General features: G+C 42.3%; 1 protein-coding gene and 1 long non-coding RNA gene across 7 annotated transcripts in view; one reads left to right on the forward strand and one right to left on the reverse strand.

The window, feature by feature from the left end:
• The window catches only part of BRCA2 (BRCA2 DNA repair associated), a 96,911-nt gene that overhangs the window by 49,955 nt on the left and 19,900 nt on the right, over window positions 1-27,056 (forward strand). For 5 of the 6 annotated variants that reach the window (XM_073341432.2, XM_073341451.2, XM_073341441.2 and 2 more), the window contains 6 exons: window positions 2,515-2,702; window positions 5,081-5,251; window positions 5,557-5,911; window positions 6,601-6,756; window positions 12,501-12,645; window positions 25,395-25,516. In XM_073341432.2, the coding sequence (XP_073197533.2) occupies window positions 2,515-2,702; window positions 5,081-5,251; window positions 5,557-5,911; window positions 6,601-6,756; window positions 12,501-12,645; window positions 25,395-25,516 (1,137 nt within the window). The remainder of the gene's footprint in view (window positions 1-2,514; window positions 2,703-5,080; window positions 5,252-5,556; window positions 5,912-6,600; window positions 6,757-12,500; window positions 12,646-25,394; window positions 25,517-27,056) is intronic. The other variant, XM_073341459.2, reaches the window with a different exon arrangement.
• On the reverse strand, window positions 15,300-26,711 carry LOC140910515 (uncharacterized). Its single transcript, XR_012158621.1, has 3 exons — window positions 25,435-26,711; window positions 24,202-24,472; window positions 15,300-15,685 (listed from the first exon to the last, which is right to left on the reverse strand). It is a non-coding gene; the product is annotated as an uncharacterized LOC140910515 (long non-coding RNA).

Here is a 27,056-nt window from a genome sequence, read left to right on the forward strand (position 1 = left end):
ATCCCATCGGTTGTCTTAACTACAGATGCATCCCTTATGGTATAGGGAGTACACATGTCCCAATACACTACCCAGGGTCTTTTGTCTCCGGCCGAGACGTCCCTTCACATCAACGTCTAGAACTCTGAACGATATGCAATGCCTGTCTCCAATGTCTCCTTTCATACAAAACCGACATGTCAGAATAATGACCGACAACATTGCCTACATCTTCTATGTAAACAGGCAAAGGGGGGTGGGGGCGTGATCCCACTCCCTTTGTACAGAAGCAATGAAATGATGGAACTGGTGTCTCAGACACAATGTCTGAATATCAGCTGCATACTTACCTGGCTCTCTCAATACCACCGCGACGACTTCCGCAGAAGATTTCCCATAGACCACGAATGGGAACTAAATGAGGATATAGTACTAGACATATTCCACACATGGGGATACCCAACCACAGAGCTTTTTGCAACTGCAGCAAACAAGAAATACCCAAGATTTTGTTCCAGAGCAGGACTAGGCAAACACTCCTTGAGGGATGCGTTCGTTTTCCCATGGAACACCGACCTAATGTATGCATTTCCCTGATGCCACTCATACACAAATTATTGATAAAAATACGAACACACCAAGCCAGGGTCATAATGATAGCCCCACATGTCCCAGACAGGCATGATACCCTTTCCTTACCAAGATGTCACTTTCTGCATCCATCCCGCTACCCTCCGCCCGAATCTCTTGTCCCAACAACAGGGTCTACTACTCCACTCCAGTTTAACCATGTTACACTTCAAGGTTTGGCTCCTTCATGGTTCTCTCATGCCAAGCGAACTTGCTCGGGGCAGATTCAAATGTACTCCTTCGTAGCACAACAAATTCTACATGCACCACCTGCCTTTATAACTGAACAAGATTTACACACTGGTGGGCTGTCACAAACACTGCTCCTTTTTTCCGTGCCTCTCCCGCTAATCCTCGACTATCTATTAGAGATTAAATTATCTGGACTCTCCCTGAGTCCCATCAAACTCCACTTGGCCGCAATTACAATGTTCTATGATGCCATCGACGATAGGACTATCTTTGCTCATCCCATTACTAAGTGATTCCTTAAGGACCCCAAACCTTATACCCACACATCAAACCGCCTAATCCATCTTGGGACCTCCCCTTAGTCTTAACATGCCTAACCCAAAACCATTTGAACCCTTAGCCACATGTTCCCTTCTACATCTCTCTATGAAAACTGCATTTCTGGTAGCGATTTGCCTATGTGAGACTCTCAGGAGAAATTGCAGCACTCATGGCAGATTTGCCATGCACCATATTTTTAAGGACAAAGTCACCCTACGCTTACTCCCCAAAATTCCCCAAAGGTGCACTCATCTTTCCATGTCAATGAGCCTATCCATCTCCCTACCTTTCCCAAAACCACATGCGAATTCCTTTGAATCTATGATGCACACTTTGGGCATGCACAGAGCTTTGTCCTTCTACTTTGACAGGACTAAAACCTTTATGCGTTCCGACAAGCTATTCGTCCCCATTGCAGAACTCCCTAAGGGCTCATTTATCTGTAACCACTGACTTTCCAACTGGATCTCGAGTTGCATTTGTCTCTGTTATCAACTACAGAACGTGACCCCTCCTAACTTTATCACGACTCACTCCACCAGATCCATGGCGGCCTCAGTGGCCTGTCTACAGAACGTCCCCCTTTAAGGACATTTCCGGAACTGCCATTTGAGCTTTTGAAAATACGTTTGCAAAACATTATGCTCTTACACAGGGACCCATCACCAATACGCGTGTGGGCAGAGCTGTTCTATCTATTGCATTCCTTCCAGATTCGAAGTCCCTACCTCCTTGAGAGATACTGCTTTTCAGTCACTTACAGTGGAACACCCACAGGGACACCTCTCGAAGAAGAAGAGGAGGTTACTCACTTGTGCAGTAACTGACGTTCTTCAAGATGAGTGTCCCTGTGGGTCTCCACTCCCCACCCACCTCCCCTCTACTTTGGAGCTGGGTGGCCTCCATTGTAGAGAAGGATCTGAGGAGTTCGGCCGCGCATGCGCACTTTTAAGACAAGACTGGTATGTGAGGCAGGCTCCACGCATGTGCGGCCGATACGGGTACTGCTGTAAAAATCTCCAAACAATGGCGCAGGGGCACACTGACACCTACAGTGGAGCACCCACAGGGACACTAATCTTGAAGACGGTCAGTTTTTGCACAGGTGAGTAATCTCCTCTTCAATAGTTAATTACCTTCACTGTGAAATATTTGCATCTTATTTCTAATTTGAATTTGTCTAGCTTCAACTTCCAATTAATATTGTTAGGAGTTCCTCCTCTCTGCTTGGATTACATATTAGTTTTCCCTGGCAGATGAGAACTGCACACATTTAAAGGAGATGTTTTACAATAGCTCTGTATTTAACAAGAAGAATTGTCTGGTTGCTGAAATGCTTGTTGTATTGGATAGTTTTTCTTACTTTGCTGTCTCTCACCTGATCATTTACAGCTGCACATGTATGGTGTTTCGAAGCACTGCATAAAAGTTAACAGCGTAAATGCAGAATCTTTCCAGTTTCTCATCCAGGATTTTTTCAGTAAGGAGTATTTACTGGCTGGACATGGAATACAGCTTGCTGATGGAGGATGGCTTATACCTACTGATGAGGGAAAGGCAGGGAAAGAAGAATTTTACAGGTTTGATTATGAGTTTGAGGAAAAAATTATTCCTAAATTACTACATGTTATTACCCTATGACAGGGGTTCCCAAACTTGGTTGGCTACTTGTTCAGGGTAAGTCCCTGGCAGGTTGCGAGACACTTTGTTTACCTGAGCGTCCGCAAGTACGGCCACTCGCAGCTCCCAGTGGCCATGGTTCACCGTTCCTGCCCAAAGGGAGCTGCGGGAAGTAGTGGCCTGTCCCGCGCTGCTTCCCACAGCTCCCATTGGCCGGGAATGGTGAACTGCAGCCACTGGAAGTTGCAAGTAGCCGTACCTGTGGACGCTCAGGTAAACAAAGCGTCTCGCGGCCCACCAGGGGCTTACCCTGAACAAGCTGCAAACCAAGTTTGGGAACCTCTGCCCTATGATAAAACTACTAGACACAGTAAGTGTTTATAAGATGGTAGCTACCCTCTTACTACAGGTCATTAATGCACATTTTAGTCTACTTATGTCATTGTACATAAGAATATTTTAAGCCTTTGTATTTATGGGAGGTTTAATATGTGCATTAATGGGGCATCTGTCCATTTCTCCACTGTGGTGATCTGCAAATAGAAATATAGAAGGTTGGCTTATATTAAAATCAGGAGCATATTTTTGGAGGGATTTTCAAGACTCATGTAGCCTGGAAGCCTGCTGAATCTTTTGATTGATATCTTTTGACATTTTTCAGGTGGGGTTAAGGGGAAGGGGTTTTTTTTTTGTTTTTTTTGCATGATGGGTGAGATAACTGGCAAATATTCCAGTTCAATTATTACTTTATCTTCCCTTGCAAAGGGAAGTTGGATTTATAGAGTGAGATCCTGACTCTACAAAGGTCAATGGTAAAACTCCTGTTGATTTCAGTGGGTCCGGTTTTCATTCATACCTTTTTGGCAGCTTTTTGAAGTTATAAGAAAGGTCTGAAGGATTTTTTGTTTCTACATTAGAAATTCAGAGCTTGTCCACTCTGGAAGCCTCTGGATAATTTCACTGTTGGCAAGATTATGACATGGAGATGATCCCTCTCAGCTAGTTTGGTTTCATTTTCTCATTTTTATTCGGATTAAAAATTTGTGAGTTTTTTATTAACACCTATCTTATTAAAACACTTGGTTGAAAAGTTCTCTTAAGGATTTAACACCCCTGTTCTTCAGATGAAGGACTAAAAGCCCTTTATCCTCAACTGTGAGTTGTCCAAGGAGTCTACCAAACAAACAAACAAACAAAAATGGGGAGACAAGTCATTCCTAAAATTACTAAGGAAAACAACTAGCGGAAAAAAATTCTAACTTTTCTTATTTGAGGGGGGAAATGCTGTTTAAGGCTTTTTTAATATACATCGTTAGTGGTTTGGTTTAGATTATCAATTAGCAAAATGTCACATCACATGGCTCAATCAATTTATTAATCAGATCAGCACAGAAGGGTTTATACATTACCTGTTTCAGGGGAACAGTATTGCAGCAGTTCAGTCTGTCCCAAAGTGTGAGCTTAATTTGACTTATATTTATAGTCCACTTGTTTATTACAAGAATAGTAGAATATTAAATATACCTTACTCCTTTTTTCTTATCTAGTTTCATACCTATATTTTCAGGATACAAAGATATTTGTACCAACCGTACACAATAACATTCCAGATATTAGTAGACGGTAAAGTAGGTTTAGACAGTAAAGAAATGAACTGTTTTCTCTCCCAGCACACAATTTATATGTAACATTCCTTAACAGAACATACAACTTCTGATAGAAAGTAAATTTCCACAAAAAATCTTAGCATTGGTACAAAGCATTCTGGGAATCCAGTTCATAGTTATACAACTTAGCCTAAATACAAAACATTTTGTAAATATACATGATATTGGCTAAGAAGGATAAGAAACAAAAAGGAGGCAAACATATCTCTTTCCTCCACACTCGCTATCCCTACCCATTTGCAGTCCCCTTCTAAAGATCAATTAAAAGCAAAATATACACATGTAGTGTAACTCTACTGTGCACTTTTATAAATCAGTTATATGTTACCTTGCTACTGGCCATTTTGCAAATTAGTTACAACCCCAAAGACGACATATGAAGCAAAACACTGCACATTTGGTTTTGATTATTTTAGAAAGATTTTTTAAATATTTTATTTTCTTGTCAACATTTTTCATATTTTCTGATTCAGTTCCCATTCCTGATTTCTCAATAAATAGATATATTAAAATATGTATTTTATCAGTAATTTTCCAGTACATGCACCCTTAGATGTATTCCTATATCAAGTACCAAAGTACTAATATAACAGATTAAAATATTATTGAAAATACAAATTTGAAAAACTTAAAATGGTGTTCAGTTTAATATTATAAAAATTTGTATACAGGGCACTCTGTGATGTACCTGGTGTGGATCCAAAGCTAATTACTGAAGCCTGGGTCTACAACCACTATAGATGGATTGTATGGAAATTGGCAGCTATGGAAATCTCTTTTCCACAGGAGTTTGCTAATAGGTGTTTGACACCAGAAAGAGTGCTACTTCAGTTAAAATATAGGTAAGTGTACAGCAGTATATATAAGGTTTTTGCTGCACTGTAAGTTTTGTGAATTTTGCACACATCAATTTTATCTTTATGAATCTGTTTTAATGCTTGTGTTTAACTTCATCCCTTTGATACTTAAAATATGTCATAAATATTTGCAAAAATAAATAGAAGTTCCAGTTTCTGCTAAGGGGACTTTTTCATATAGATTGGTTAGTTATAGTTAATCACTGTTTAATTTAAAAGAAAATATCTTAGACACTGTATATTTTCAAGTGTATTGTAAATGCATTGTTCCTTTTTTTTTTTTTTTGTAGATATGATTTGGAAATTGATAAAAGTCAGCGATCAGCTATCAAAAAAATAGTGGAGAGAGATGATACAGCTGCAAAAACACTCATATTATGTGTTTCTAAAATCATATCATTAAATGAAAACATGCCTGATATCTGTAGTAATAAAAACATTGTGGAAAGCAAAAAAAAAGCAGCAGTGATTGAAGTTACAGATGGGTGGTATGGGATTAGGGCTCTCTTGGATCCTCCTCTCCAAGCACTGTTACATGGAAGAAGGCTGACTGTTGGTCAGAAGATCATAGTACATGGAGCAGAACTTGTGGGCTCTCAAGATGCGTGCACACCATTGGAAACTCCAGACTCTCTTATGTTAAAGGTGAAATTAAGTATTACTTTAACTTGATTAGATGTGCATTTTGAGGGTGATGGTAGTTATCTCGGCAGTGCCATAAGTGTAGATGGTGCTTTACAGACAGATAAAAAATATATTCTCTGTCAGAAAGAATTTGCAGTCTAGATTTGATGGGCCATGACATGACAGAGGCATAGAGGATATTATACGAGAGAGGTAGGAAATGAAGGAACATTTTTATATAGCAAAGTTGTATCAAGTTACTACATGTTGACGTGTTCTTTAAATGCTTTTTAAAAAAATTTGGTACTAAATCGCTCAAGAATGTGAGACGTTTGGGAGGGGGATGAAAAAAGTAGGTTTTGGGGAACAATTTTGAAGGAGAGAGGAGAATTTGGGACACAAGTTGTTTCTGGGGTATGAGATGTGCGAAATATTTTTATTTGAGGAGCTTTCTATTCTGGTATGAAGTAATAAGTCTGTTAGGTCTCATGGACACTCACTATTCACTAAAATACATGAGGCCATCAGTTTGCATATCTCTCTATTCAGATGTGGTTCACACTATGAAAAAGTTGGAAAACCCTTAATATGTTCAGTTTCACAAATAAGAACATTTTAGATTGAGAGTTTTCCCACTAAATTAAATTACTTGCTGATCTTTTTGGTCTGTTTGTGTGGTATTTTCACTGAAAAACACTTAATTTACTCAGATTTCAGCTAACGGTACTCGACGTGCTCGGTGGCATGCCAAACTAGGATTTCATCAGGATCCCAGACCTTTTCCTTTGCCCTTGCCATCACTTTTCAGTGAAGGTGGTACTGTTGGGTGTATTGATATAGTTATTCAAAGAGCTTATCCTATTCAGGTACCGTATGAATATTTTTGGGCTAAAATGTTTAATAAGATGATGTATCATTTGTGAAATACTAATGGAATAGATTCTCGTTTCATTATGTCTGCACTTGACTTAACACTTCAAGAGGAGTGTATACCTCAGTGTACCAACTATTTCAATTTATGCCCATTATCCTCTAATCAGCTTTACTTTTGGCTCCTCAGAGCCTGGAGTAACAGAGAGTTTCAGAACGTTGTAATTTTTAAAGTGGGAGACTTGTTTGAGAGTGAGCTGAGGAAAAATGTTGATGAACAACCTTTCAGCTTAAAGCAAAACAAACCAGACCAGTTGGGTTCAGTTTGTAGCATACAGCACCACAGCATAGAAGTTAAAAATTAAGGAGCATTGTTAGGATTGCTGCTTGTCTTGCCTGAGTTGGTTGCATCACTATGTGACCTATTATCATTATATTTTTAAATTTCAGTGAAAATAAGTTGTGAATGTTTATAAAATAGAACAGAGTCATTTTAAACACCACCAGAAATTCAGATGGAATTTTTTAATATTCAGATACATGCTTCCTTCTGCAGGCCAGCATCTCCCACAATACTGATCGCACTCCTCTCAATAATTTTGTAGCACAACCAGTGCTGGCCACACCCCCTTCTCCAGCTTGATGGCAGAACTTCAACTTCTTCAGCAGAAACTAGTGGCAGTTTGCATGGCTCCTGACCGTTTTCTTTGCAAGCTTTATTTTTATACATTTTTGGGATAGTAGCAAGCAACTTTTACCCCTTCTTCCTCCTGTTTGTCTTCTAGATTGGGTATTTAGCAGTGTGGTGGTTTCAGCCACCTGGATCTACTGCTGCAGCACTTCCTTGCCTCTGCTCCTGTCTCAGACATGGCTGAATTTTACCATGAACCACAGAGCTAAACCAAAGTGGTGGTGTCATATGTGAGGCAGCTCTTACAGGCTTATCAGAAGGCAAATTATGTCATGTCTGTTCTCATTCAATCAACCTTCGCGCTGCTAGTGCATCGGGCTGAAAGTCAGACCAACATGTTGGGACACCCCTCCCCTGAGGAATGGCAACTCCAACAGAGAATAATCTGATGTTTCTGATCATCTCAGGGAGAGAGTCTAAGGATGAGACCAGCACCATCCAGCCAGCTAAGGGAGGTAAATTTCACAAAAGACCCAGCCCAGAAGGAAAAGACTCCTTAAAGGACACTGTGTTTATCATTTCCCCCAAGATACTGAAATGGATCTTCAGTTCCACGGGAGAAATAAAGCAGGCCTTCTACACCGCTCCTCTTCTCCCCTACATGAATCAGTGGATTCTCACAGGTAGTGGGATGGTATACAGATATGAGACATTGATAGCATGGAAACTTCAAAAGACTGATCTAGACAAATTGGAGGATTGGGCCAAAAGAAATCTGATGAGGTTCAACAAGAGTCCTGCACTTAGAATGGAAGAATCCCACACACTGCTACCGGTTGGGGACCGACTGGCTAAGTGGCAATTCTGCAGAAAAGGACCTCGGGATTGCAGTGGACGAGAAGCTGGATATGAATCAACAGTGCGCCCTTGTTGCCAAGAAGGCTAACGGCATATTGGGGTGTATTAGTAGGAGCACTACCAGCAGATTGAGGGAAGTGATTATTCCCCTCTATTCGGCACTCATGAGGCCACATGTGGAGTATTGCGTCCATTTTAGGGCCCCCCACTACAGAAAGGATGTGGAAAAATTGAGAGAGTCCAGTGGAGGGCAACGGAAATTATAAGGGTGCTGGGGCACATGACTTACGTGGAGAGGCTGAGGGAACTTATTAGGCTTATTTAGTCTGCAGAAGAGAAGAGTGAGGAGCGATTTGTAAGCAGCCTTCAACTACCTGAAGGGGGGTTCCAAAGAGGATGGAGCTTGTCTGTTCTCATTGGTGGCAGATGACAGAATAAGTAGCAGTGGGCTCAAGTTGCCATGGAGGAGGTCTAGGTTGGATATTAGGAAACACTATTTCACTAGGAGGGTGGTGACGCACTGGAATGGGTTACCTAGGGAGGTGGTGGATTCTCCATCCTTAGAGGTTTTTAAGGCCCAGCCTGACAAAGCCCTGGCTGGGCTGATTGATTTGGGGTTGGTCCTGCTTTGAGCAGGGGGTTGGAGTAGATGACCTCCTGAGGTCTCTTCCAACCTTAATCTTCTATGATTCTATTACTGCAATACTGAGTTGTGCAAGACACTATGGGCAGATGGAATATTCATAGACTTTTGCACCAATATGTATTGCTGTGAGCTACGGATCGTATTCTGGCTCCATGGGAGGAGGGTTACAGATCTTCCTCCAGGAACTAAAATTCACTGGGGAGTAATTACTGCAAAATCCTGGAAAGGCACACAACTCCAGAGAAGTATCACCAACTGGAGGAATAGCATGTATTGGTTCCGATCAGCTTCAAGAAGCCCAGCAGCCAAAAAAACAAGCTTTATACCAAAAGGAGCATCCTGAACTGACTCACTCCTTCTCTTGATCTACAAACTGACATGGTATTTTAAACAAAAGTGAAAAATCCTGCTTGAAGGGTTTGAAGGATTTTGAAAACCTACTAGGGTCTCCATGTGGAAAGTGGATAACAGACAGTAAGCTTAGCATGTATGTAGGCAGTTTATTTTATCTGTTCCCTCTGTAATGCTTTTGTCCTAAATAAATGTACTAGGCTGGTTGGTCGCTGGTAAATATTGTCATAGCCCTTAGGAGAGAGCAGAACTGCAAGTGCTAAACTAAAGTCAGACTGTTGGGATAAGCACAGTGAATTGTAAGGGGACTGTAACTGTAACACTCCGGTCTGGAGGGAAAAGGAACATGAAATCCTGCCTATAGAGAGATGGCGGCTAGAGGCCTGAGACCTTAAACAGGTGCCCTGGAGGAGACCACAAAAGGAACAGAAAGGCAGTTAACCCAGGAATTGTGGCAAAAGGGGACCTTGTTGAGGATGATGCAGAGGTAGAACTTGAGAGGCCTCAAGGTTTTTGATAAAAAGGACACGAGAGAGACAGACACTCCTAGTGGTCAAACAAATATAAAAAGGGAAAGAAAAAAATTACAAGAAATCTAAGACCTCTGGCTCAGGCTTCACCACATGTACTCAGGATGGGAGAGCTTTCTGATTCAGGCTCTGAGCAGAGCATGGAAAAAAATGCATGGAAAGGTTGCATCTCGCATCCAGAGCAGATACCTGATGGGAAGCCCAAAGGCAAGTACCTGCCAGGCAAGTCTCTGCCTGAAAAAGCAATCCCATTGTATTCTTCTTTTGAAGATATGATCAGTGATAAATGGAATACTCCTCAAAAGCATAAGCGTATCAGCAGACATGCACTTAGATACTACAAGCTGCAAGAGCCAAAAAATGCCATCACATCAAAGGTAGATGCTACAATGGCATTAGCAAAAGATATGATAATACTAACCAAATGGGATTCCCAAAGATACTACTGATAGTAAGGTGAAAATCATCCTCAAAGGGATTTTGAGTCTTCCTCGGTTGCCCTCACTGACCTTGGTCACTGTCTCCTTTGCAAGAGCCATCCCCATGTCCTAGCTGGACGACCCAAACACCCTGGACAACAAGGACCAACCTGACTTCATCTACCGTTAAGAAAATATCCCTAACAACAGCCTTTGTGGCAGATACCTCAGTGGATGGTGTGAGATTCTCAGCCATGGCCATCGCATCCAGTTAACAGCTAGGTACCAAATGTGGTTGTGCTTATGGATGGCAGATGCCCACTACAAACAAATGCTGTGCTCATCCAAATTCACAGGCACTGCCCTATTTGGAGAGGAAGTGGGTGACATAGTGGTGGACAGTGCATTTAAACAAAGCAGTTCCTCCTCTGCCCACATGGTATCTTGAGAAAGGACTACAAGCCCACTGTCAAAGGCTTCAAGGATCCAAGCTATTCCTGGCCAGTTATGCAGGTGGAGCAATACAAGGCATCAGATTAATGTCTACAAGATCTATCACAACATCCTGGGCAGAAAAAGCTTAAGCTTCCACTGAGGAAATCTGCAGAGCAGCAACAAGGTCCTCTATTAACAACTTTTGTTAGATTCTATAAGGCGGAATTTCTGTCCTTTGCAGGGGTCTCCTTTGGAAGAGAAGGTGCTGCGTGTAGTGATCCAGAAATAGTTCCCATTTTGGCATTTAATTTCGAGGGGAGACTTCCCTGTCTTAGTCTTTCTATATCCCTTTCTACTTATGTGCATTGCTTGCTACTTTCCATGTGTCTCAGAAATGTGGGAGACAGTTGGCTGCAAAATGGAGAGTTTCTTATCCAATAATTTTCTTTCTGTTTAGCAGCATCTTCCACAATTCTACTCTTCCTGTATGGCTTATTAGCCAATGGACAAATTTAATTTTTATATCTCTAGTTTGTGAGCCAGTTAATGTAGTGTATGTAGTTTCCAGGTTGGCTCTAAAATTGTTACTAATATTCGAAGAGTTCTTATGCAGTTTTGGGATGAATAGTCTGGCAGCAAGCCAGAGAAAGGAATGTGGTCAGCACAGGCTATGTTACAATGTTTTAATCACCACTGGAACTGCAGAGAGGAGGGGAACCATTCATATATCTCAGAATTGTGGGAACAGTTGCTAGCAGAAAGAGCAAACTTCAGCTAAGAAGTTTCCTATTATCATTTCCTTTTGTTTTGCTAGTTTTCTTGCAAATAATTCTCTCTGAGATGAAACAAAGCTGTCCCTTGCGTCCAACCTATACTCTCTGTCCTCTCTGGCATCTTTCACATTAATAATGCTAGGCACTTCTGTTGTCATGGTTCCTTTCAGAGGTCCAGTTTCTTCAAACAGTCCTTCATGAGTAAACATTTGTACTATTGCTTTCAGTCTTTGACTCCTCCCTCACTTTTAAACTGCAACAGAGATAGAGTTACTGTTTTTTGTAGCTGTCATCTCAACTAAGCTACAGCCCTGAAATTTGAAGTTATCTTTATTAATTTTTAGTAAGCAGATAAAAATACAAAAAATACCAAATTATTTATAGCTTGTATATGTTCCCAGATACCATATACTTCATGGAAGCTACAACAGAATTATGCAATTTTATAATTGATCAGATTCAAGACTATACTAGAACACAATAAGGTGGAGATTAAAACAGTAAAATGGGAGAAGATGTACATGAGGAGGAAGGAAGGTCAACCAAAGCCGAAGGGAGTTAGGGTGGGATGTGGCAGCTAGATAGGATGGAGAACTGGCATTCTTTGAGCAGTCTGTTATTTGTATTCAAACATACCTAAAGAAACAGGGTCCAAATATCTTCAATTTCATATAACTGATTCCTAGGGTAGTAAGCTATTCTTTTTTTGGCTGCTAATTTGGACAGATCCGAATGCCACCGCTGTATTTTCGGCATAAGCCTATTCTTCCATTTTTGTAAAATCATGCACTTGGTAATCATTGCAGCCCTGAAGTTTTTGTGGTGGAGATAAACCCAGTTTAGCAGGTGTAATGTCAGATTTTAACCTAAATTGAAAATATTGCAATAGAGGGAGAAGATAAGGGAATTTTTCAAAACTGAAATGAAAATCTGAGACCATGCAAAAAATCTAGTTTTTTGCCCTTTATTGATGATAGTGAAAAAGCCTCCAAAAATTGCCGTTATTGGAGGGAGAATAGAATTTTAAAAGACTGGGTTAGGGCACTTTTAAATAAATAAATAAAAGCCTTTATTTTATATGTGAATTCTTATTCCAGTGGGTGGAAAAGGTACCAACTGGATCATATGTGTTTCGTAATGGTCGAGCTGAAGAAAGGGAAGCTGCAAAGCATGCAGAGAATCGACAAAAACACCTGGAAGCTCTGTTTTCACAAATCCAAGTGGAGTTTAAACAGCATGAAGGTAAAACTGTTTGTTTCAAAGTATGCAGTATAGTTGTAGCTATGTTGGTCTCAGGATATTAGAGAGAGAACGTGGGTGAGGTATTATCTTTTATGTGACCAATTTCTGTTGGTGAGAGAGACAAGCTTTTCAGTTCACACAGAACTCGTCTTCAGGTCAGGTCTTCTGTTTCACTTTCTCGAAGGTATTCTCATTGTTACAGGAATGTGTTGTGTGAACCCAAGGATCTTGTTTATAGAGGATTCTCCTGTAAATGCTGAAAAAGGAGTTTTCCTGAAGTACTTTGGGAGATACTACTAAAATTTTCTGCCAAGTCTGAATGCAGTAGTTTTGATTTTTTAATGTTATTTCTGAGATGTTTAAGGCAACTCTGATGGGCTGCTACTCCCCATTGCGTGTAAATAATCACCAGAAATACTACAGTAGACCCTTCAGAGTTATGAACACCTTGAGAATGGAGGTTGTTCAGAACTTTGAAATGTTCGTAACTCTGAAAAAAAAAATTTTGGTTGTTTTTTCAAAAGTTTACATCTGAACATTGATTTAATACAGCTTTGAAACATTACTATGCAGAAGAAAAATGCTGCTTTCCCTTTATTTTTTTAGTAGATTATGTTTAACTGTGCTGTATTTGCTTTTTTTTTTTTTTTTTTTTAATTTGTGTGTGCATGTGTCTGTGTCTCGTCTGCTACTGCTGCTGCCGCCTGATTGCATACTTCCGGTTCCAAATGAAATGTGTGGTTGACTGGTCAGTTTGTAACTCTGGTGTTCACAATTCTGAGGTTCTACTGTAACTTGTTAACAGATTTTTGTACATAATTTAGGACTTGTTCCTGTGAGGTGTAGATTTGGATTAGACAAAAACAAATATAGAGTCACTGATAGTTGAGTGAGGTGGTTGTCGCAATTTCTGGTGAACTGCACCTCTGAATTCTTCTGGTCTCAGGCCTCTAGCTATCACCAGATTCGTAGATTCTAAGGCCAGAAGAGACCACTGTGATCATCTAGGGGACCGTCTGTGACTCCACGGTGAGACTGCTACAGTAATCAAGGGGTTCATATTTGTTACTTGCTTGGTGAAATCTAATTATAGAACATACCGCCCTGTTTTGGATAGTCTGCCCTGAGGTAGCCACTCAGGGTCGTGAGCCCCTCCTGACAGCATGACATGATAAATAGTGAAGAGGACAGATCATTGATACAGAACAACCTGGATTGCTTGGTAAACTGGGCACAAACAAAAAATGTGTGTTTTAATATGGCCAAATGAAGTTATAGATCTAAGAACATACGCCCTATTTACAGGATGAGGGATTCTATCCTGGGAAGCAGTTAACTCTGAAAAAGACTTCAGGGTCAAGGTGGTAATCAGCTGAACATGAGCTCCCAGTGGGACACTGAGGCCAGTGGGGCTAATTAGGTCCTTCTTTGCATCATCAAGAACTCCTCAAGTAGGAGTGCAGAGTTTGTATACTTCTCTATTTGGCACTGGTGCAACTGCTGCTTGACTACTGTGTCCAGTTCTGGTGTCCATAATTCAAGAAAAATGTTGAAAAACTGGAAAGGATTCAGAAAAGAGCCACGAGAATAATTAAAGCGTGCCGCATAGTGATAAACTCCAGGAGCTCACCCCTTAACTTATACCTTATTAAGTTAAATCATAGATTCATAGGACTGGAAGGGACCTCGAGAGGTCATCTAGTCCAGTCCCCTGCACTCATGGAAGGACTAAGTATTATCTAGACCAGGGGTTCTCACAACAAATTTTTTGGTGGCCTCAAAGTGCAGCCGCCAACTCTTGCTGGTGGCTGTGCTGACAATTTTTCCTAAAATACTTAATTAACTTTAGGAAAAACAAATATATATGCACATACACATGTCCAAATCATTATAATTTATTGAATATTTTTTGCAGACTCAATAATAAAAATAATGTACAGTTGCTTCTCTTCTTTACAGGATCTTAACAGAATAGAAACACAAATAAGGTGCTCTGCTGGTTCTTATCTTTTTTGTTGTTGTTTTTTTGCCTTTTTTGGTTGCTTTTGTTAAAAGACTTGCTAGCTAGTAAGTCTGCTGCTGTCAAAAGCGATATTAACAAATATACAAATATCATTTTCCGCAGCAGCAGACTTACTCAGTCCTGGCAAGCCCGGGGACAAATTAAGCCTTGGATAGGGAGGTTGGTAGGGGGGACGTGAGGGACAGAGGGGAATGCATGACAGGCTGGCGAGGGTCAGGGGCGATGGGGGGTGAGCCCTGCAGTTGGGGTTGGAGCCCTGTGACCAGAGCCTACTGCCTGCCACTCCAGGGCTGGAGCCTGAACCTACATCCCCAGGAAGGTGGGGAACTCACTAGCTGCCTGCTCCTCCCTTTAACTTTGGGAGGGACCAGTGCTTCCCCCCACTCCCCCCATCACTGCCTAGGAGGCTGTGTCTGCAAGAAAAGCCCCTGGTGGCTGCATTTGAGAAACACTGTAGAGTCTAAGGCAGTGTATCTTGCCACCCAGGCAGACTGGATTTAGTGATAAATGGTTACTTATACCAAAAATCACATAATATTCAGGTTGCATCCAGTCCCAAGAGACCAGTTACTTACCCCAGATCAATTTGTATCTTCTATCTCACACCAAAGACAACGCCTGTAGCCAATCCTGTAATAAACTAACTTAAAGGTTTATTAACTAGAAATAAGAGAATTATTTCCAGGCTAAAGCAAGCAAACATAAACACAAATAAGTTATCATCTATGATTTTTAAAGATACTACATCTCTGTCAATTCAAGATGGATTTCAGGGCGGACCCTGGGGGTCTCTGCCTCTCAGTTTAGAGCCTCTGGCCCTGTCAGAGTTCAAACAACAGAGCTGTAACATCTTCCTGTGTCTTTGTTTCGTTTCCGTCATTCAGCCTCCAAGTCCATAGACCAGCTTCCTTGCATGTGGTGTTTCTAAGATGCGATAGGGCCATTAATCCTTTGTATTGCGATGTTCCCATCTGATTTTGATTGTTCTTCTGGATGGTGGCAGGAAACTCTTCCCATCTGAGTTCATAAGTTTAGAGCAAATTATTTTCAGTTATAAAGCAAAACTTACATATTTCCTTATAGCATGGAATACAGACATTACAAAATAAGATTAATGCATACGGCAACTTACCAGTATTCTATAGAGTCTAAACACATTCTTATAAGACTAATACCTGTTTTGAGCAAAACTAACACATAAGTGAACTGCTCTGGTCTCCAGCTATGAGTTTGTCATTTCTTAACTAATGCCTGCAGCCTTGGTACCTGGCCTGCCAGTGTCACATACCACTCCCCAGTCTTTGTGTCATCTGCAAATTTTGTTGGTGATGATTTTATGTTTTCTTCCACATCACTGATAAAAATGTAAAATAGCATAGGGTCAAGAACTGATCCCTGTGGGACCCCGCTAGAAACACATTCATTTGATGATTCCCGGTTTACATTGCATTTTGAGACCTGTCCATTAACTAGTTTTTAATCCAGTTAATGACAGGTTTCAGAGTAACAGCTGTGTTAGTCTGTATTCGCAAAAAGAAAAGGAGTACTTGTGGCACCTTAGAGACTAACCAATTTATTTGAGCATGAGCTTTCGTGAGCTACAGCTCACTTCATCGGATGCATACCGTGGAAACTGCAGAAGACATTATATACACACAGAGACCATGAAACAATACCTCCTCCCACCCCACTGTCCTGCTGGTAATAGCTTATCTAAAGTGATCATCAAGTTGGGCCATTTCCAGCACAAATCCAGGTTTTCTCACCCTCCACCCCCCCACACACACACTCACTCTCCTGCTGGTAATAGCCCATCCAAAGTGACAACTCTCTACACAATGTGCATGATAATCAAGGTGGGCCATTTCCTGCACAAATCCAGGTTCTCTCACCCCCTCACCCCCCTCCAAAAAACACACACACAAACTCACTCTCCTGTAGTCCATTTTTGTGTGGAATGTTGGTGTAGAGGGCTTCTACATCCATAGTGGCCAGGATGGTGTTTTCAGGAAGATCACCGATGGATTGAAGTTTCCTCAGGAAGTCAGTGGTGTCTCGAAGGTAGCTGGGAGTGCTGGTAGCGTAGGGCCTGAGGAGGGAGTCTACATAGCCAGACAATCCTGCTGTCAGGGTGCGAATGCCTGAGATGATGGGGCGCCCAGGATTTCCAGGTTTATGGATCTTGGGTAGTAGATAGAATATCCCAGGTCGGGGTTCCAGGGGTGTGTCTGTGTGGATTTGATCTTGTGCTTTTTCTGGAAGTTTCTTGAGCAAATGCTGTAGTTGCTTTTGGTAACTCTCAGTGGGATCATAGGGTAATGGCTTGTAGAAACTTGTGTTGGAGAGCTGCCGAGGAGCCTCTTGTTCATATTCCGACCTATTCATGATGACAACAGCACCTCCTTTCTCAGCCTTTTTGATTATGATGTCAGAGTTGTTTCTGAGGCTGTGGATGGCATTGCGTTCCGCATGGCTGAGACTCCCTCCTCAGGCCCTACGCTACCAGCACTCCCAGCTACCTTCGAGACACCACTGACTTCCTGAGGAAACTTCAATCCATCGGTGATCTTCCTGAAAACACCATCCTGGCCACTATGGATGTAGAAGCCCTCTACACCAACATTCCACACAAAGATGGACTACAAGCTGTCAAGAACACTATCCCCGATAATGTCACGGCTAACCTGGTGGCTGAACTTTGTGACTTTGTCCTTACCCATAACTATTTTACATTTGGGGACAATGTATACCTTCAGATCAGCGGCACTGCTATGGGTACCCGCATGGCCCCACAGTATGCCAACATTTTTATGGCTGACTTAGAACAACGCTTCCTCAGCTCTCGTCCCCTAAAGCCCCTACTCTACTTGCGCTATATTGATGACATCTTCATCATCTGGACCCATGGAAAAGAAGCCCTTGAGGAATTCCACCATGATTTCAACAACTTCCATCCCACCATCAACCTCAGCCTGGTCCAGTCCACACAAGAGATCCACTTCCTGGAGACTACAGTGCTAATAAACAATGGTCACATAAACACAACCCTATACCGGAAACCTACTGACTGCTATTCCTACCTACATGCCTCCAGCTTTCACCCTGACCACACCACATGATCCATCGTCTATAGCCAAGCTCTGCGATATAACCACATTTGCTCCAACTCCTCAGACAGAGACAAACACCTACAAGATCTCTGTCAAGCTTTCTTACAACTACAATACCCACCTGCGGAAGTGAAGAAACAAATTGATAGAGCCAGAAGAGTTCCCAGAAGTTACCTACTACAGGACAGGCCTAACAAAGAAAATAACAGAACGCCACTAGCCGTCACCTTCAGCCCCCAACTAAAACCCTTCCAACGCATTATTAAGGATCTACAACCTATCCTAAAGGATGACCCAACACTCTCACAAATCTTGGGAGACAGGCCAGTCCTTGCCTACAGACAGCCCCGCAACCTGAAGCAAATACTCACCAACAACCACATACCACACAACAGAACCACTAACCCAGGAACTTATCCTTGCAACAAAGCCCGTTGCCAATTGTGCCCACATATCTATTCAGGGGACACCATCACAGGGCCTAATAACATCAGCCACACTATCAGAGGCTCGTTCACCTGCACATCCACCAATGTGATATATGCCATCATGTGCCAGCAATGCCCCTCTGCCATTTACATTGGTCAAACTGGACAATCTCTATGTAAAAGAATAAATGGACACAAATCAGATGTCAAGAATTATAACATTCATAAACCAGTCGGAGAACACTTCAATCTTTCTGGTCACGCAATCACAGACATGAAGGTCGCTATCTTAAAACAAAAAAACTTCAAATCCAGACTCCAGCGAGAAACTGCTGAATTGGAATTCATTTGCAAATTGGATACTATTAATTTAGGCTTAAATAGAGACTGGGAGTGGCTAAGTCATTATGCAAGGTAGCCTATTTCCCCTTGTTTTTTCCTACCCCCCCCCCCAGACGTTCTGGTTAAACTTGGATTTAAACTTGGAGAGTGGTCAGTTTGGATGAGCTATTGCCAGCAGGAGAGTGAGTTTGTGTGTGTGTGTGTTTGTCCCCGGGGAAAAAAAAAAAGCCTGGATTTGTGCTGGACATGGCCCACCTTGATTACCATGCACATTGTAGGGAGAGTGGTCACTTTGGATGAGCTATTACCAGCAGGAGAGTGAGTTTGTGTGTGTGTTTTTTGGAGGGGGGTGAGGGGGTGAGAGAACCTGGATTTGTGCAGGAAATGGCCCATCTTGATTATCATGCACATTGTGTAGAGAGTTGTCACTTTGGATGGGCTATTACCAGCAGGAGAGTGAGTTTGTGTGTGGGGGGGTGGAGGGTGAGAAAACCTGGATTTGTGCTGGAAATGGCCCAACTTGATGATCACTTTAGATAAGCTATTACCAGCAGGACAGTGGGGTGGGAGGAGGTATTGTTTTATGATCTCTGTGTGTATATAAAGTCTGCTGCAGTTTCCACGGTATGCATCCGATGAAGTGAGCTGTAGCTCACGAAAGCTCATGCTCAAATAAATTGGTTAGTCTCTAAGGTGCCACAAGTACTCCTTTTCTTTTTGCGAATCCAGTTAATGTGTGCCATGTTCATTTTATGTCATTCTGTTTTTTTTAATAATCGTACGGTACCAAGTCCTGTGCCTTACAGAAGTCTAAGTATATTACATCCACACTATTACCTTCAGCAAAACTTGTAATCTCGTAAAAAAACAAAACCTTAGTTTTACAGGGTCTGTTTTTTCCCATAAACCATGTTGATTACCATAAAAAATTAAAGGAGGACAAAACAGTTCATTATTTGAGTCCTGTATCATGTGCTGTATTATTTGCCAAGGATCGGTGTCAGGTTGACAGGCCTATAATTACAGAGGATGTCCTGTTAATCCATTTTAAATATTAACACACAACATTAGCTTTCTCCCTGTCCTCTGGAATGTCTCCAAAGTTCCAAGCTTTATTGAAAAGCAACATTAATGGTCCAGTGAGCTCCTCGGCCAGCTCTTTTAAAACTCTTGCAGGCAAGTTATGTGGACCTGCTGATTTAAAAATTCCTAACTGCAGTAACTCCTATTTAACATTCTCTTAAGTTACTATTGGAATGAAACATGTTTCATCACATGATATTACTTATATAATCTGATTTTCCTATGTAGAGAAAATAAATTTTTTCTCTTTTCTGCATTAATATTGACAATTCTACCATTTTTATCTAGTAAAGCACCAATTCCATTAAGGTTTTTTCTGTTCCTAATGTACTTAAAACTCCTCCTTCATTGTCTTTAACTCTGTTGGCCATAGAGTTCTCCATGTGTCCTTTTGAGTCCTTTATCAGTTTTCTACAATTCATAATTTCTGATTTATATGCATTACTCTCAACTTGCCCTTTCTTCCATTTGTTATATATATTTATGAGTACAAGACATGGGGTAGAATCAAGTGATTCTTCCACTCTCCTACCAGGCCCTGGGGAATAATCCCCTGCTAACTATCCATGATTGCCTCAGCAAATCTGGTTTAAGCTCAGACACTCTGCCCTCTGGGAGCAATGACAGTGGAAATGAGAGACCAATCATCCTCCTTTAAGCAAAATATTATTTATTAGAATAAAAGCCTTTAAGAAAAATATACTTTAAAAATAATAAACTAGCCTTTGTGAATGCCTGCTTTTCCCTAAAATTTACCATTACCTGAGTCTGGGAAGGTCCAGCTCCTTCAGACTCCTCCATCAAGCCTGACAGCATGTCTTCCTTTCAGAGCTCACTGACAATTGATTCCCTCTTCTACTTCTGAGAACCGCTTTTTAATTGTTTGTCCTTTTCATCTCTAGTTTCTGGCCTGGCAAAACACCTGTGTCACTTTGGCCTGGAGCCTGGAAGTATGCCATTGTCTTATCATAGAATACCAGGGTTGGAAGGAACCTCAGGAGGTCATCTAGTCTAACCCCCTGCTCAAAGTAGGACCAACCCCCCAACTAAATCATCCCAGCCAGGGCTTTGTCAAGCCTGACCTTAAAAACCTCGAAGGAAGGAAATTCCACCACCTCCCTAGGTAACGCATTCCAGTGTTTCACCACCCTCCTAGTGAACAGGTATTTCCTAATATCCAACCTAAACCTCCCCCACTGCAACTTGAGACGATTACTCCTTGTTCTGTCATCTGCTACCACTGAGAACAGTCTAGATCTATCCTCTTTGGAACCCCCTTTCATTTAGTTGAAAGCAGCTATCAAATCCCCCCTCGTTCTCTCTTCTGCAGACTAAACAATCCCAGTTTCCTCAGCCTCTCCTCATAAGTCATGTGTTCCAGTCCCCTAATCATTTTTGTTGCCCTCCGCTGGACTCTTTCCAATTTTTCCACATCCTTCTTGTAGTGTGGGACCCAAAACTGGACACAGTACTCCAGATGAGGCCTCACCAATGTCAAATAGAGGGGAACGATCATGTCCCTGGACCTGCTGGCAATGCCCCTACTTATACATCCCAAAATGCCGTTTGCCTTCTTGGCAACAAGGGCACGCTGTTGACTCATATCCAGTTTCTCGTCCACTGTAACCCCTAGGTCGTTTTCTGCAGAACTGCTGCCTAGCCATTCGGTCCTTAGTCTGTAGCGGTGCATGGGATTCTTCCATCCTAAGTGCAGGGCTCTGCACTTGTCCTTGTTGAACCTCATCAGATTTCTTTTGGACCATTCCTCTAATTTGTCTAGGTCCCTCTGTATGCTATCCCTACCCTCCAGCGTATCCACCAGTCCTCCTAGTTGAGTGTCATCTGCAAACTTGCTGAGGGTGCAGTCCACGCCATACTCCAGATCATTAATGAAGATATTGAACAAAACCGGCCCCATGACAGACCCTTGGGGCACTCCACTTGATACCGGCTGCCAACTAGATATGGAGCCATTGATCACTACCCGTTGAGCCCGACGATCTAGTCAGCTTTCTATCCACCTTATGGTCCATTCATCCAGCCCATACTTCTTTAACTTGCTGGCAAGAATACTGTGTGAGACCGTGTGAAAAGCTTTGCTAAAGTCAAGGAATAACATGTCCACTGCTTTCCCCTCATCCACAGAGCCAGTTATCTCATCATAGAAGGCAATTAGATTAGTCAGGCATGACTTGCCCTTGGTGAATCCGTGCTGACTGTTCCTGATCACTTTCCTCTCCTCTAAGTGCTTCAGAATTGATTCCTTGAGGACCTGCTCCATGATTTTTCCAGGGACTGAGGTGAGGCTGTCTGGCCTGTAGTTCCCTGGATCCTCCTCCTTCCCTTTTTTAAAGATGGGCACTACATTAGCCTTTTTCCAGTCGTCCGGGACCTCCCCCGATCGCCATGAGTTTTCAAAGATAATAGCCAATGGCTCTGCAATCACATCCGCCAACTCCTTCTGCACTCTCGGATGCAGCACATCCGGCCCCATGGACTTGTGCTCGTCCAGCTTTTCTAAATAGTCCCGAACCACTTCTTTCTCCACAGAGGACTAGTCACCTCCTCCCCATGCTGTGCTGCCCAGTGCAATAGTCTGGGAGCTGACCTTGTTCGTGAAGACCGAGGCAAAAAAAGCATTGAGTACATTAGCTTTTTCCACATCCTCTGTCACTAGGTTACCTCCCTCATTCAGTAAGGGGCCCACACTTTCCTTGACTTTCTTCTTGTTGCTAACATACCTGAAGAAACCCTTCTTGTTACTCTTAACATCTCTCGCTAGCGGCAACTCCAGGTGTGATTTTGCCTTCCTGATTTCACTCCTGCGTGCCCGAGCAATATTTTTATACTCCTCCCTGGTCATTTGTCCAATCTTCCACTTCTTGTCAGCTTCTTTTTTGTGTTTAAGATCAGCAAGGATTACATTGTTAAGCCAAGCTGGTCGCCTGCCATATTTACTATTCTTTCTACACATCGGGATGGTTTGTTCCTGTAACCTCAATAAGGATTCTTTAAAATACAGCCAGCTCTCCTGGACTCCTTTCCCCCTCATGTTGTTCTCCCAGGGCATCCTGCCCATCAGTTCCCCGAGGGAGTCAAAGTCTGCTTTTTTGAAGTCCAGGGTCCGTATTCTGCTGCTCTCTTTTCTTCCTTGTGTCAGGATCCTGAACTTGACCATCTCATGGTCACTGCCTCCCAGGTTCCCATCCACTTTTGCTTCCCCTACTAATTCTTCCCGGTTTGTGAGCAGCAGCTCAAGAAGAGCTCTGCCCCAATTGGTTCCTCCAGCACTTGCACCAGGAAATTGTCCCTTACACTTTCCAAAAACTTCTTGGATTTCTGTGCACTGCTGTATTGCTCTCCCGGCAGATATCAGTGTGATTGAAGTCTCCCATGAGAACCAGGGCCTGCAATCTAGTAACTTCCATTAGTTGCCGGAAGAAAGCCTCGTCCACCTCATCCCTCTGGTCTGGTGGTCTATAGCAGACTCCCACCACGACATCACCCTTGTTGCTCACACTTCTAAACTTAATCCAGAGACACTCAGGTTTTTCTGCAGTTTCATATCAGAGCTCTGAGCAGTCAAACTGTTCTCTTACATACAATGCAACTCCCCCACCTTTTCTGCCCTGCCTGTCCTTCCTGAACAGTTTATATCCAGTCATGCGAGTTATCCCACCAAGTCTCTGTTATTCCAGTCACATCATAATTCCTTGATTGTGCCAGGACCTCCAGTTCTCCCTCCTTGTTTCCCAGGCTTCTTGCATTTGTGTATAGGCACTTGCTGATCGTCCTGCTTTCTCACTATGAGGCAGGAGCCCTCCCCTGTTGCGTTTTCCTGCTCGTACTTCCTCCCGGTATCCCACTTCCCCACCTAAGGGCTTTGATCTCCTTCCCCTGGTGAACCTAGTTTAAAGCCCTCCTCACTAGGTTAGCCAGCCTGCTTGCTCCCTCTCTTCATTAGGTGGAGCCCATCTCTGCCTAGCACTCCTCCTTCTTGGAACACCATCCCATGGTCAAAGAATCCAAAGCCTTCTCTCTGACACCACCTGTATAGCCATTCGTTGACTTCCATGATTCGACGGTCTCTACCCGGGCCTTTTTCTTCCACAGGGAGGATGGACGAGCACACCATTTGGGCCTCAAATTCCTTTATCCTTCTTCCCAGAGCCACGTAGTCTGCAGTGATCCGCTCAAGGTCATTCTTGGCAGTATCATTGGTGCCCACGTGGAGAAGCAGGAAGGGGTAGCAATCCGAGGGCTTGATGAGTCTCAGCAGGGTCTCCGTCACATCGTGAATCCTAGCTCCTGGCAAGCAGCAGACTTCTCGGTTTTCCCAGTCGGGGCGGCAGATAGATGACTCAGTCCCTCTGAGGAGGGAGTCCCCAACCACCACCACCCGCCTCCCTCTCTTGGGAGCGGTGGTTGTGGAACCCCCATTTTTTGGACAGTGCATCTCATGTCTTCGAATCGTCGAAGTCTCCTTCTGCTCCCTTCTCTCAGATGTATAGTCTGATAGTCCACTCTCCGCATTAGTACCCGTAGAGAGAACATCAAAACGGTTGCTTACCTGTATCTGTATTGCTGGTACATGGACGCTCCCCTTTCTTCTTCTGGAGGTCACATGCTGCCAGATTTCTTCACCGTCCTTCTGACGATTCAGAGCAGGCTGTGCAGCAGGAACAGAATGTTGTGTCCGTAGAAGCATATCCTGACTTCTGTCCAGGAAATCTTCAGTTTCTCTTATGCAATGCAGGGTTGACACTTGTTTCTCCAGACCTTGAACCTTCTTTTCCAGTATGGAGACCAGCTTGCACTTTGTACAGACAGTCACTTCTGTCCTGTGGAAGAAAGGCAAACATGTCACATCCTGTGCAGGTAACAACAGCTGAACGCTCACCATCCATACTACCTTCCTTCTAAGAGCTTCCTCAGGTGTTGTAGTAACTACTCAGAGAGAAGCCTGCACAATGAAAGCCTCAGTGGGCTCTCCCCAGGTGAACTCCCAGACAAACTCCCTCTGTTAGCCTCTCCGCTATTCGCCACTCAGCTGGTTCGCAGCTAACTGGCTTTTTATAGTAGTCAGGCCTACTCAATTGCCACCCCAAGTCTTTTTTGCAAGAGTTTGCTTATCTAGGGAGACATGTTGCCTTTCTGTTTGTTCTTCCTGCGGTCCCTTCTTACACTACAGCAATACATTTGTACAGGAAGGTCTTATAACCCAATATACAACAACTTCCCTTCACTGACCAGGTCCCATAAAGGATCTATAAAATTGTTACATCTCATTATTCTTAGAATATTGCTTAGCAGCTCCTGTAGTAATCATAACATTATTACATATCAGCTCCTTTTCCCTCACACTCGTTACCCTGCACAAAGAGGTCCTGACTTGTCTTGAATCAACACACTGACATAGATTCACAAGCCATTAAAATATAAAAGTAAAGTAGTTCAGCCACCTAATTGCAAATAATATTTTATCCCTCTTATATGACAAAGATGACTTTCTTTTTTAATAGATATTTTCTATTTTTGTCTCCAGTGATTCTATAGTGAGTTTATACCAGTGAGCTTATACCACATTCTACTATTTGAAATCCAAGTGAATAGTAGACTTTCTGCCACTTGTATTACTAAAAAAAGTGAATTCTTGTATGGAGATTCAGAGACACTTTGGCCACTCAAATGAGCTTTCTACATCACATTTTTAGTTGTTGTTGTTGTTGTTTATTAGATTGTATCAAACATTTTTTTAAACAGACAAACCTCAAAGAAGAGCACTGAGATCGCGTGCACTCACCAGACAGCAGATTCATACTTTGCAAGATGGTGCAGAGCTTTACGAAGCACTTCAGAATGTATCTGATCCTGGTTGTATGGAGGTAATTATTAATTGTGAATACTACCCTCAAATACATGTGGAATGTCCATTGTTTTTATTCAATAGTAGTTTCTGCTGGATTCAAGGACATATGACCTTAAATTAGTATTGCCTCTTGCCTTCTTGTGAGATGTTCTGCAATGTGCTGATCATTAAATAAGAATTCAGATTAAAATAATTTAAAAAGATGGCATGCAGGATTCAAATTTTGTTGCATTTTTTCACTTACTAGTATTGGTCTGTTAGAACTGTCACATTTCTAGAGTTACCTACAGATTTGTAGGTAACTCCAGAAATGTGGTCTCTTCAAGGGCATCTCTTTAGGTCTTAGAAAGGTGATGACTAGTGGCCTAAGGACAGGAACCAATATTCCTTTTCCTTCCAGACCAGAGGATTAGGGTTGCAGCCCCCTGGCAGTTCACTGTGCTTATCCCAGCAGGTCTGACTTTTAGTCCAACACCTGCAGTTCTGCTCTCTACCAGGAGCTGTGACAGCATTTACCAGTGACCAGCCAACTTTTACAAAGCCCAGTATATTTATTTTGGACAAAAGCATTATAGAGGGAACATGTAATAAAACAATAAATAGTCTACGTACATGCTAAGTTTACCAGATGTCAACCATCTTCCATCTGGTGAATCCAGGGTGTCTTCAGAGTCCTTCAAACCCTTCAAGCAGGGTTTTGCCCTTGGTTACAGTCTCATGTAAGGTTGTGGATTAAGTGAGGGATCTCTGAGTCAATTCAGGCTGTCACTGTATTATAATTTGAGGGCTTGTTCCTGAGGGCTCATGAAACAGTTATAACTAGTATAACTTTTCCCAAGGGGGAAAAGCTTTAAAGATTGGGTATCTACCTATTTTGGCACTGGGACTCTGCATTAATCAACCCCTATCCCTGTGATTCCATATTCCATAGGAAACACATGCGGGGAACCAGGAACATAAAGATACACACACAAAACTTATTAATACAAAGGTCTATGAATATTATGTACCCATAGCATTTGGTATATCTCAATATAATAGTCTTTGAAGTTTTCCATGTTTCCAAGGTCTCACATCTGTCACATCTCATTTAAAGAGATGAGTAACAATATGAGAGGGGGTGGAGGAACTCAGTCAGGCATTCTTTCATAAAAAATAAATCAGAAGTTTCCCAGTTCTCCACAAAAACAAACATATTAATAAAAATAAATATAAAAGATGTTTATTGAATTTAATAAACATTTTACTAGTGGATTTATAAGGTGTGAAAAGATGTACTCTAGAGTAGAGCTGAACAGAAATGTTTTGACTAAGTTTCATCAGAAATTGCCAGTTTGTCAAACTCAAAATTTCTTGTGAAAATGAGTCTGGTTCAGCTAACTTTCACTCAGTCACAGGCACGTTTCCAGAGGTACCCTGGCTGCTAGGGTTCTGAAGAAACCCAACTAGGTCTACCATGCAGTCTGCTTCCAGGCCAGGTTTTTAGGGTCCTTGGCTTCCAACATTTCTGCTTCAGATCTAGGAGCCTGGGAGCCTTGGAGGTCCTGGGAGCCCTG

Source organism: Lepidochelys kempii, chromosome 1, assembly GCF_965140285.1.
Source record: "Lepidochelys kempii isolate rLepKem1 chromosome 1, rLepKem1.hap1, whole genome shotgun sequence".
Lineage (NCBI taxonomy): Eukaryota > Metazoa > Chordata > Testudines > Cheloniidae > Lepidochelys > Lepidochelys kempii.